The 13929-nt window shown below is 31.9% G+C and overlaps 1 protein-coding gene across 1 annotated transcript in view; it reads right to left on the reverse strand.

Annotated features, from left to right (window-relative positions):
• Window positions 1-5254, reverse strand: part of LOC114335322 (putative phosphoenolpyruvate synthase) — a 153531-nt gene extending 148277 nt beyond the window's left edge. The window contains exon 1 of the mRNA XM_028285546.2: window positions 5091-5254. Coding sequence (XP_028141347.1) covers window positions 5091-5094 — 4 coding nt within the window. The 5' untranslated portion in view covers window positions 5095-5254. The remainder of the gene's footprint in view (window positions 1-5090) is intronic.
• Window positions 5255-13929: the final 8675 nt, after the last annotated feature.

Here is a 13929-nt window from a genome sequence, read left to right on the forward strand (position 1 = left end):
CCCATTGAAAAAGTGCAAAATGTCTCTAAAGAAGTTTTCACTTCAAAAATTTATTTTTCCGAAGCGATGACAGTCGGGATGACGGTCGCTAATTCAACACTTTTTCGCCATTTAAAAAGGGCACAGCGTTTCTACAGAAGTTTTCACTTCAAAAATTTATTTTTGTCGAAGAAATGATGGTCGCGCTGATGGTCGCTGATTCAAAACTTTTTCCCCATCTAAAAAGGGCAAAACGTCCCTAAAGACAGTTTTCACTTCAAAACACTATTTCGTCGAAGCAATGACGGTCGCGATGACGGTCGCTAATTCAATACTTTTTCCCCATCTAGAAAGACCAAAACGTCCCTAAAGAAGTTTTCACTTCAAAAATTTATTTCGTCGAAACAATGACGGTCGCTAATTCAACACTTTTTTACCATTTAAAAAGGGCACAGCGTTTCTACAGAAGTTTTCACTTCAAAAATTTATTTCGCCGAAGCGATGACGGTCGCTAATTTAACACTTTTTCCTATCTAAAAAGTGCACAAGGTCCCTAAAGAAGTTTTCACTTCAAAAATTTATTTCGTCCATCTAACTAAAAAGTGCACAACGTCCCTAAAGAACTTTTTACTTCAAAAATTTGTTTCGCCGAAGCGATGACGGTCGCTAATTCACCACTTTTGCCCATCTAAAAAGTGCACAATGGCCTTAAAGAAGTGTTCACCTCAAAAATTGATTTCGTCGAAGCAATGACGGTCGCGATGACGGTCGCAAAATCAATCCTTTTTCCCCATTTCAAAATATATTTTACATTTATTTTAAATTTAAATACTCCTACACAATTTATATATACATACATATAATAAATATATGTACAAAATTTATTTCGCCGAAGGGATGACGGTCGCGAAATTAATCCTTTTTCCCCATCCTAAAATAGGTTTTACATTTATTTTTAAATACTTCTATACAATCATTCTATACTTCAATTCTATATATGTACAACATTTATTTCGCCGAAGCGATGACGGTCGCGATGATGGTCGCGAAATCAATCATTTTTCCCCATCCTAAAATAATCTTTACATTTATTTTAAATTTAAATACCTCTACACAATTTATATATACATACACATAATATTATAGCATAAGTGATGACGGTCGCAATGACGGTCGCGAATTCAATGATTTTCCCCTATCCAAAAATCGCACAACGTCCCTAAAGAAGTTTTCACTTCAAAAATCTTTTAAATAATTTATTTCATCTTACGCATTTATAATAAAAATTTAAATATATATTCTACATTTTAAAGAAGAGGACTTTAAAATGATATTGTCGATAGCTGAGACGACTTTATTGGAGGATAGATAAATTAAATTTAACTCTAAAATAACGCCGAAAAATAATCGTCATAAGTAATATGGAGTTTGCCATGTGAAATGTGTTTATTGTATATTGATAATTATGACCCCTTTCAGGCTGACACCTCAGTGGATAGAGGAAGTAGCAATAATGGATGAAAGGGCAAAGTTAGTGCAGTCATTAACCTCCTATTTTGTTAAACCTTCATCGATTTACAAATGTAAAGACTGAAATAGTTTTGTACACGCTTATGAATACAGGTAAATAGGGAGAAGTGTACTTTTGAAGTGTGTAAATTAAATAGGAATTAAATAGGAATTATTTAATTTACACACTTCAAAAGTACACTTCTCCCTATTTAAATGGCTTCATCGATTTACATGAAAATTGGTGACTAGTTAGAGCAGCGGTTCTCAAACTTTTTTAGTCGTGGCACCCTTGTAGGGCTAAAAATATTTCGAGGCACACCAACCCTTGAAGCGATTTGGGAAACGACAAAAATTAAAAAAATACAATTCTGAGGCTCATTTAATTTCAACATATAGTATGGTATAGTTAGATCCAAACCCAGACATCCAAAGTGAAAGTTATATGAAAGTTATCCTTTTTTAGGGACGTTTTACACTTTTTAGATGGGGGAAAAGTGTTTAATTAGTGACCGCCATCCCTTCGGCGAAATAAATTTTTGAAATGAAAATTTCTTGAGGAACGTTGTGCACTTTTTAGATGGGAAACATGTATTGAGTTTGCGACTGTCATCACTTTGCCGAACTAAATTTCGTACGTTTATATATTATGTGTATGTACATGATACTCAAAATAACCAGATAGTATCTTCCCTTGGCCCAAATACGTCCAAGTTCGCGCATGATGACGTAACTGGAGACCAATTTGAATTTGATTTCTTGTTAAAGTTAAATGGGATTTGTATGCATTCTGTCACGAAATTATTCAATTAGCAAAATAATATATAAACTACTTTTTTGTGTTATTTTTTTATAAAAGACATCTCATCTATTTTAGAATAAGTGTATCAGCACCTATTAAACAGCTTTTAGAGCTGGGAAAGCCTTTTGGAAACCTTCCGGAAACTTTCCCAGCTGTAATCGCTGTTTAATAGCTGCCGATACACTTATTCTAAAGCGAAAACTGAAGTAACTCATGTTATAAAAATTTTTCAGTTACGAAGTCCTGCCTTTCCGCCGTCGATATGCAAATATTTTACTTACATTTTTGAAGAAAGTCTCAAAATAAACTTTGAAGAGATATTTATCTGATTTTGGTATTTATGTAAGTGCTCTATATCATCCTCATGCCCGTAATGTGTTTTAAAATAGTTTCAATATTTTTAGATACTATTATTCGACTAGTACACCAAATAAACATTTTGCAGGATCCTTGGGATTTTAAAGCTCTTTCTCTATCTTGTTTTGTAAAATAATTTTTTGAGGATCACATACATATACATTCATAATAACATGTTTCATGTTCTTGTACTCTTGTTCTCTTCCTGTGCCACTGTGCCATCCATACAGTGCAAATCTAAAAAAAAACAACATAACAGGTGATTACATGGGCAGTTATACTACTTACAGCTTACTTTGTATCTAATCTATTATCTAGTATTACTCTATTAGTATCTACCTACATAAAACTTTCTTTGAAATCTAAATTTTTGATATCAACATCAACCTTAATACTATACTTAAAAAATAAATAATAATGTGGAAGTTACACGTACCTACCTAAAAGTTTTTGAATTGCAATTTTATCAACTGGAAAAGACTGCAACATAATGAGTTTGAAATTATGGCACAGCACAATATTTATTGTTTCAATTTACATGTAAATAAAATAATAATAATAATCCTAATCACTTGTAAAAGTAAGGTTAAGATTTTTGATGTGAGAAAACAGAACTGTCAAATTTAAAACCAAACTGCTATAAAATTTTAAAATTCCCGCTAAAAGGAATCTGGCAACATTGCCGTCGTTTGCTGGACATTTAATCTCTCCCATCAATATGCGGTGCGCTAGAAAAATAACTGCACAGGTCACCCGTCCCGCCGGCGCAGGTTGTGACTCACTTAATTAGGTTCAATATGCGCCGCATCTTAGGCACGGAAAACACTATGTGTGTGTGTATAGCTGTGTTTAGCAATAAAAAATAAATTTTTAGCAATGCAAATAATCAAAACCGATATAATTTGCCTTAAACTTTCCAATGCGGTAAGCAGAATTGCTATTTTATTTTTTAATCAAAAGTTGTTCGGGTTCAAAAATTGCATTTTTAAAGTTTATCTCGATAACTATGCATCCTACGAAAAAACTTGTAGGAACATTTTTTGCTTAGAATGACACAAAAAATACAAAAAAATGTTTTTTTTTGCGAGAAATCGCTGTTATCTAATTCCTCAAGTTCTTTGTTTATAACAATCTTATCTACATCCGGATAAACTGTTACCCAAAATATTCATGTTCTACGGGTCAAAATACATCAAAAAAAAACTTGGATAAGTCCATCTGAATAAAAGAGGCCGTTCTATCCCTCCTGGCGACAGGACTAATCAGTTTGTCGGTATAAATACATGTATTGATGTTTATATTGATACGCGCTATTGAATTGTTTTGTTTTGTTGTTAATTTTGTTTTGTGTTCTTAATTTTAGTGCGTTTGATATTTTTAATTAAATAAATCTTCAAAGCAGTGTTTTTATTTACAACTTTTACAAGAAAGGAGATATTCGGATAATTCAAAAAAAAAATCTTAGGGATGCCTCCGAGATAATACGAAAGGAGTATGAAACAAAATCAGCCCTTCAATGTTTCCACTTCTTCAAGTGCCATCTTCGTTCCGAAGGTTGGTGATCATCGGGGCTATACGTATTTTCGTAACTGCTGACCGAAACAATTCGTTGTTGCTACAGCTATACTATTCCCGTAGATTCTTTAGCCAGGAGTTTCGTCTTCTTCCTATGGATCTTTTTCCTGCTATCTTCCCCTGCATAATTATTCGAAGCAGTTCATATCTTTCACCTCTTGTAATGTGTCCCAAGTATTGCAGTTTCCGTTTTTTGATCGTAAATATGACTTCCTTTTCTTTATTCATTCTTCTCAAGACCTCGACGTTTGTGACTCTCTCCGTCCACGATATTCTCAAGATTCTGCGATACATCCACAGTTCAAATGCCTCCAATTTTTTGATATCAATCTTTCTTTTTTTCAATTTTTCCACAGAATTTTTTAAAGTAAGGAGAAAATACAAAGTTTCCATTCACCCCCGTATAATGCCATCTAAGCAAAAAAAATTTGTTACCGGAAGAATAACAAACGATGTCAATACATGTACCTACCTACTTACAAACTGACGCAAGAATCTTGATAATCGGAGTGCAAATAATAAAGTTATAAATTGTCCAACTTAATCAAAACTTTTTAGTGGCGGAATTTTGTGCCGTTGAGTGTAGATTAATTACAATAAATTAAGTATATTGGTAAGAAAGGGATAATAAAAAATATCGACATCAATAAAGGCAAAAATGTATACCTACAGTAGTAGGTAGATATTAAGAAGAAAAAAACCGAAAACAAAAGAAAACAAAAATCACCGAATTAAAAGATATTATAGATACCTACCTACAATAAAAAAATAATAAAAGTTAATAGATTAGAGATAGAATTAGTCAAACTCCAACTTTGAATGAATAAATGTTGCAAACAAAAAAAGACTTAAAAACATAATTACTTACCCATTGTTACGCCTCAGAGAAGAAAACAATAAAAAAAATACTAGAACACATGGGTTGGCTTCATGTAAATTACATAAAAAATAATAATTCTTACTATAATATTATACACTCGCTAAAAAATAACATTATATAATATTATGATATTAAGAAAGAAATTCCACGTTAAGGTTACTACGAATTACGTAATACCTAACAGACCAGTTCTGAACCAAATCAGTTTATTCATAATCATAATATAACATTTCATAAACTTTACACAAGATTTAGGAATATGTTTGTAAGTTGTAATTATTCTAACATTAGATTATATGTTTTGAATACACTGCTGATAAATAAACTAAGTATTAGGTATACGTCGGTTCCACAATTGCTACATGCTTTGTTATTTCCTGGATAATTTAGGTCAGGTCTAATATTTATATACATCATATTGATATAATATACTGATAGTGAACCGATTTGTATTATGTATCTAGATTTTATCAGTTTTTTTATTACAATATTATTTAGTCATTCACTAATCTAATTCTTTTACGTAGGCGTCATACCGAAAGTTTTACAGGTACGAAGAAATAAGGTATCTTATACAAAAAAATTGTTTTATTATAAACATTTTGTACACATTACAAGAACAAATGTTAGTCCAGGCTGTATCGTCGCCTCCGTTAGGTAAATTATTCTGATTTGATTTTTTTGCACAAACTTACTCAAAAAGAGGTCCTTATCACAAATCCACAGGGTGCCAGGCCGGTAACCGGTACCGTGGTCGAAAAATTGTTTAAACAACTTTAACAAATTCACAAAAACAATTTTTTCACTTCGGACAATTTTTTTCAGATTATTTGGGTCATTCTGAGCAAAAAAGGTCTCCTGTGATTTTTCTCTAAAATGGATTATTGTTGAGTTATACGCGATTTAAAATTTGAAAAATGCGAAAATGACCATTTTCAAGGCTTAATAACTTAGTTAAAAATTATTATTATGAGAGTTACAAAGTGACCAGATCAAAGTTTAAAGTCCCCACTACAAGATCCTGAAAAAATTTCTGTTATTATTTTATTACTAAGCTGTTATTTTTAATGAATAACAATGAGCGCTAACAGCGTATTGAGGCGGCCGTCAATGTGAGATGCTGCTACAACATATATGTATTATTCTGGTTTGGTTTTTAGAACTTTATCCTCCCCTTTTTAAAATTATACATAATATATAATGCAGGACTTCAATATTTCACACCCAAGAGAGCGGCACCCGTGAATATTCCCGTGAATATTCAAACATAACATAATTAACGCAGCAGCAAGAGAATCACTTGGAAAGAAGAGAGTAACGAATACTAACATATCAAAAAAACCCCATGGTTTTAAGAGGAAGTGAAGATAAAATGTGAAGAAAAGAAGAAATAATGTATCTATGTATTATTAATATTATTTATAATTTAAACATATTAAAGTTAGAATTTGGTATTAGTTTTTGAAAGTAAATTAAATGTAAGACCAAATACCTACTTACGATGTCGGGATAGTATCACGAGGTTATTTTCCCTCGTGATTTACTATGGAATCTCTAACGCGAGAATTTTACTGTCATCGTTGCATTTGGTTGTCTTTTTAAAGACAGATCACATGCTATGTTTTTTTTTGTGACGGATATTCTTGAGTTGGGATTGATTTCATGTAATCGAATGAACTATCTTTTAGTAAAGTCGTTAAAAAACCAAAGTGATTATTGTTCGTTATTAAATTGTCTTCGATATGAACCTCCAATCGGAATAAAAAAATGGGTTTTAAGTTCAGTTTTAAGGGCAAATAACTGAAAAAAAAACGGTGAAAATTGATGTTTTTTTTCAAACTTGCGTAATATTTCAAATTTTTGATTTTTTTAGGCGATTTGAGGTTCATATCGAAGAGAAACTTGTAATAAACGTAAACATTTTTGGATTTTTGATTTTAGGCGGAAATTACGACCTCTAGGTTACATGTCACGCAAGCGACATGTTCGTGCGGCGAACGTCACGCGTTGCGGCCTACAACTGCTCTATTTTTAAATATAATAACTTAAAAAAATTTGGACATATACTTTAGAATATGTATAAAATGATCCCAAAGTTGCAAAAAAAAATTCTACCTACAAAAAAATTTCAAAAATACATGAAAAATCGGGCTCCTAAACCTATTTCCCCCCTCAAGAAAATTATTTTTTCAATTTAATTGTGGCTTATTTCCCATCTAAATAGTTAATCAAGAAGAAATAATTTTTACAATACAGAACAAAACAAACAGCACTATAAACGAAACGAATATTTTAGTCCGACAAATAAAAAGGGAACACTTGAAAAGCTTCTCAAAACAGATGGAACACGACTTCTACGGCACACAACACAGACAGACGATAATTAATCATTAATATCTGAAGTGACGACAAACGAAGAAATAAAAATTAAGGAGGGTGAGCTAAAGGAAGCATTAAGGAAATTAAAAAATAGAAAATCACCAGGAGAGGACACAATGTCTAATGAACTCCTAAAGTAGGGAGGACAAGATCTAACCAAATAACTATTAAAACACAAAAATTTAATATTAAACACAACATTAAAATTAACAACCAAACTAATAACAAACTGCGTGAAACTATAACATTAGCATTAGCAGAAGAACAACAAGGTTTTAGATTGGAAAGATCATGAACCGACGCTATATTTATAATGAGGAACGAGTATAAGTACCTTAGCGGGACGTCCATTGGAAGTTCCAATGTACACAGATGTACGTCCATTGGATGTCCATACCTAAAACTGATTTTTGATTCAGTCGCTTATGTTGGATAATAAAAAAGTTAAGTGCTTTAACAACTAGTCATGTTTTTCATCAATACAGAGTGTGCGACAAACTTTACAGGGTAATTCTACATGAAAAAGAAATGACAGTTTTGTGCACATAAGCTTCGTTTCCGAGATACGGGGTATTGAAATTTTTTTACAAACTGATGATTTATTTATTGCTCTAAAAGCGGTTGAAATGTGCAAATGAAATTTGGTGGGTTTTAAGAGGTGGGAAATATGATCCGTATGCGCGCCAATGGAGCATATAAATTCTTAATTGTATGTCAAACAATGCGCAATGACCACCTCTTAAAACCTACCAAATCTCAATATTATATCTCAACCGGTTTTAGGACATAAATAAATCGTGAGATTATAAGAAAAATTTTAAGATCGCGTATCTCGGAAAAGAAACATTTGCGGACATGTTTATTAAGCAAACTGTCATTATTTTTTCATGCAGAATTACCCGTATCTCGGAAAAGAAACATTTGCGGACATATGTTTATTAAGCAAACTGTCATCATTTATTGATTAAAAACAAGGCTAACTGTTAAAGTACCTAACTTTTTTTATTATTTAACATAAGCGATTGAATAAAAAAACCGAATGTTAAGAAAAAATGAGGCTATGGTTGGGTTATAATTTCAATGTTTTATAAATGCTAGAATATTACACAGGGTGTGGTGAACTTTGAGAAAAAAACACAGTTTGATTGGTACACCCGGTACACAGTGACAATTTACCTGTCTAGCAACAGTTTTATTACACGATATTGTTCAAGAATAAGGCAATTCAATAACATATTAAAAAATCACTTAAATCGGACAACAGGTTTAGTAATATCGAGACATTAAAACTGACCCATTTTTAAGGTGGTGTGTTAATGTCTTGGAGTACTGTAGAACAATTTTTAGAATCTTGCCAATTAGAGGGTTAAGATTTGATTTTGTAAAATAAAAACGGATTCTTTTATAAACGCATTCTTTTATAAACGTTAATGTCCGACAAATGTCATGTCCTTATTTGACAAATAATGACATGATTTCGAAGTCAGTTAAATATGATATACTGCCCTAGGGCGCTATTTTGAAAAATAACGCCCTTGGGCATTAAATTTAAATAACTAGATAAATACTGTCAAGTTGACAAATAAAAACCTAAGTAAAACTATGGTTACCACAATTACGTTATGACTATTGCTGCTAAATTTACTTATTTGAAAACTAATTAATTCAAAATTCAGTTACTTTTAATGGGAAATAAGCCACAATTTTACCAAAAAAATGATTTTATTAACTTTTCGAACCCCAAATCGGGTTTCGTTGTCAAAATACAAAATACTATTAAAATAAACAAAAATGTTGTTGATAAGTAAAAAAATTCTTCTAATAATTTATTTAATCTGACTCATCTATATTGGCAATTCAGACGTATATTATACATTTTAAAGTAGAAGACTTTAAAATGATATCGCCAATATTTATGAGATGCGTTCCTGGGACGACTTTACTAAAAGATAGTTCATTCGATTACATGAACTCAATCCCAACTGAAGAATATCCGTCACAAAAAATCATAGCATGTGATCTGTCTTTAAAAAGACAACCAAATACAACAATGTCAGTAAAATCCTCGCATTAGAGATTCCATAGTAAATCACGAGGGAAATCCAGGAAAAAACCTCGTGATACTATCCCGACATCGTAAGTATTTGGTCTTACATTTAATTTACTTTAAAAAAAAAACTAATACCAAATTCTGACTTTAATATGTTTAAATTATAAATAATATTAATAATACATAGATATACAATAAGTAATACTAAAATATAAAATTTGTATTAACTCGATATGTTATTGACTTACTAATCGTGGTATTTTCTTTCTATTGACTTCCTCTTTCAGTATGGGTAACCACATCTTACTGCATTCTACCGAAGAATTTGCGACACAATTGGTTTCATTTAGCATAATTAGAACAGCTTCTTTGATTTTTCTCTTTTTACTATCTGATTCTTTCAGGACTATACTTGAATCTCTCCACTGAACTCTATGTTCATTATCCCATGCATGTTGACATATTTGAGATCTATCAAATTCTCTATTTTTAATATAAGACTGATGTTCACTTATTCTAACGTTTAATGGTCTTGATGTTTCACCTAAATAAAATTGTTCGCATTCACAAGGTATTTTATAAATACAATTCTTTGTTCTTTCTTGTTCACTGCTAGGTTTAGTTTTAGATAGAATAGATCTCAATGTGTGTGTGTTGTTTTCAATGTTGTTGAAATGTTGAATTTATTTCCTATTGTTTTAAGTTTCTCGGATATTCCTTTTATATATGGTAATGATATTTTCCTCGTATTATTTCTTGTGGATGTTATAGGATCCCGTTCTACGTTGTTCTGTTCTATTCGATCCAGTCTTGACAATTCCTTATTTATAAACGATAATGGATAATCATTTTTTAATAAAACAGATGTGAACAATTGTTTTTCTTCTAACAATGAATTTTCGTTAGAACAAGTAATTTTGACTCTATCATATAAGGATTTAATGATTCCCTTCTTAACGTTGATGTTGTGATTTGATTTGTAATTGAGATATCTGTTGGTGTGTGTTGGTTATCTATACACTTGAGTCCACGGGCGTAGCCAGGGGGGGGTTTTGGGGGTTCAAACCCTCCCCGAAAAGTTAAGATATTAACATATTTCAAATTTTTATTATGAATATAAAGGTTATTTTATGTAGTTTTAGTCATTTTACTTTTTTGAACCCCCTCCGAAACTAAAACCTGGCTACGCCTGTACTTGAGTCTCATATCCAGTATCCTTCTTTGATACTAAAACATCGAGGAAAGGTAGAGTGTTATTATATTCCTTTTCCATTTTAAATTTTATTGTCTCTTCTTGATCGTTTATAATATTTAGGAATGTATCCAACAATTCTGATCTATGAGGCCATATTGAAAACACATCATCTACATATCTCCACCACTGTGGGTTTTAAATTTTGTTTAATTATGCTCTAATTATGCTAAATGAAACCAATTGTGTCGCAAATTTCTCGGTAGAATGCAGTAAGATGTGGTTACCCATACTGAAATAGGAAGTCAATAGAAAGAAAATACCACGATTAGTAAGTCAATAACATATCGAGTTAATACAAATTTTATATTTTAGTAAGTATTACTTATTGTATATCTACGTATTATTAATATTATTTATTATTTAAACATATTAAAGTCAGAATTTGGTATTAGTTTTTTTTTTGAAAGTAAATTAAATGTAAGACTAAATACTTACGACGTCGGGATAGTACCACGAGGTTTTTTCCTGGTTTTCCCTCGTGATTTACTATGGAATCTCTAACGCGAGAATTTTACTGTCATCGTTGCATTTGGTTGTCTTTTTAAAGACAGATCACATGCTATGATTTTTTGTTACGGATATTCTTGAGTTTTTTTTTTTTTTTTTTTTTTGAGTGAATTTGATGGCCTTGGCCGAGCCAATTAGCCAGACATTTTGTTATTTTAAAAACAAACAAATTTGATTTTTCAATCAGAGGAATTTTTTCTGTATTTCTAACTCTAAATACATAACAAACTAACATTATTATCTACAATTATTATCTAAATAATACTCTGTTTTGGTTGTTCATTTTTTTTTTGTAAATTTTTATTTTTTTTTTGTATTTTTTTTTTGTATTTTTTTTTGTATTTTTTTTGCATTTTTTTTATATTGTTAATTTGTTTTTTTTTATTAATTTTTTTTATTGTTATTTTTTATAAATTGTTTTTTTTTACTACGCTAAGACGTAAACCCGATTCATCCTCGCGGAGGTTTACATCTTCTTAGTTTTTTTTTGCATTTTTTATTTTTTTGTTTTTTTTTGCATTTTTTATTTATTTTATTATTTTTTTTTTTTTTTTTGTTTTTTTTTGTTTTTTTTTTTTCTTTTTCTCTTTTTTTTTTGTTCTTTTCTTTTTTCAATTATAATATACAATAATTACTTAAATCTACAGGATTTAAAACAAAATAACAACAAAACAAACATGTTTGTTTTGTTTTAACAAACATGCCTGCTTTGTTTTAACAAAATTTCTTAAATACAGGGTAAATTTTATTGCTACAATCTATATTTACAATTTTTGATATGTTCGTAAATTGTTTTTAATATATTAATCTCTTCAGAAAAAATCAAATTGTTCAGGTAGACGGGAAGTGGAATTTTTAATATATTAAGATTATCATAAAATTTGTTTATATTTACTGATTGATGTGAACATTCGAGGAGAATATGTAGTAGATTACCTTCTTTTCCACACTCACAGTTAGGTGACTCTGTGAGACCCAGACTGTACATATGAAGGGGGGTAAGAGCATGATTACATCTCAATCTATTTATAACTCTTATGAAATGGCGATTTGATACAGAATGAAACCATCTTTTAATGGGAATTTCAGGTCGCATTTGTTTGTAATTACTACCAGTTCTCGTGTTTCGATAATACCTTTGCCAATTTTCTTTTTGGTGTCGTCTACTAATAATATCAATATCCGAAATGGGTAGTAAGTTCATGGGAAGTTCTTCACCTATTTCTAGGGCGGATTTGGCTAGCCTGTCTACTATTTCGTTACCCCTAATGCCTGCGTGTCCCTTTATCCATGATATAATGATGTTTTTTCCTAAATTTGCAATTTTATTATAAAGAGTCATAATTTCCAGTTCTATATGATTGAGTTGTTGGTACTTATGTACGTTAGTTAGTAGTAGATGATCTAAACGGGTGTCACTACAGATATAGGGAATTCTGTGTGTTAGAGAGAGAGGTATGTGATGTCACAGCTGATATAGGAAAGTATGTGTGTTAGAGAGAGAAACATGGTATCTCTGCTGCTATTGGTCCGATTTAAACGTACGACGGCTCGTTGGAATGGGCGGGAGATAACGAATACAAAAAAACATGGCGGCATAGTGTCAAAAGGGCGCTTTCCGATGTGACGACGTCCGATGGGGCGCGTTCCGATGTGACGGCGTTCTAGCGCTGATCGATCGGTGCGCGATACCAGATGTGCGATCGGTACCTTAATTTTTCGCGGAACGCGAAGCAGATGCGCGGTCGGTACCTTAAGTTTTTCGCGGATCTCGTAGATACGAAGCGCGCGGTAATTTTGGAATTTAAATAAAACAACAACATAATGCAATTTTTTTTATTAAAAGAACTTAAAAGGAACACAGCGGCGCAGCGGTGCGCGATACCAGATGTGCGATCGGTACCTTAATTTTTCGCGGAACGCGAAGCAGATGCGCGGTCGGTACCTTAAGTTTTTCGCGGATCTCGTAGATACGAAGCGCGCGGCTGGTAATTGTGGAATTTAAATAAAATAAAAAAACATAATGCAATTTTTTTATTAAAAGAACTAAAAAGGAACACAGCACGTCAACGCGTCACGTAAAAACGTCACATCAAAACGTCACGTAGGCTTGTGAAATGTCACGTGAAAACGTCACGTCAAAGCACGTCACGTAAAACGTCACGTCAAAGCACGTGAAAACGTCACGTCAAAGCACGTCACGTAAAACGTCACGTCAAAGCACGTGAAAACGTCACGTCAAAGCACGTCACGTAAAACGTCACGTCAAAGCACGTCACGTAAAACGTCACGTCAAAGCACGTAAAAACGTCACGTCAAAACGTCACGTGGGCTCGTGAAATGTCGCGTAGGCCTTATTGTCATGGTTGAATCATCATGTAATATAAGACTTGATCAATAAATAAGGCGTTTAAATAAAAAACCCATAACTTTAAAAAATATTTATTTTGTACACAGAAAAATTACATTGGCATTATTTTATTGACAAACCAGTCACGCAGGCGATTCACATTTGTTTCTGCACATGAAAATAATCCAGCGGCATGACATGGGGGGTTTGCAGTAAAACCAAGATTTCCAGCAGCACGAGGCGTACCATCGAACTTGCAAACATCAATAATATGAGGAAAAATTCC

The sequence above is a fragment of the Diabrotica virgifera genome, chromosome 4 (genome assembly GCF_917563875.1).
Source record: "Diabrotica virgifera virgifera chromosome 4, PGI_DIABVI_V3a".
Taxonomy (NCBI): Eukaryota; Metazoa; Arthropoda; class Insecta; order Coleoptera; family Chrysomelidae; genus Diabrotica; species Diabrotica virgifera.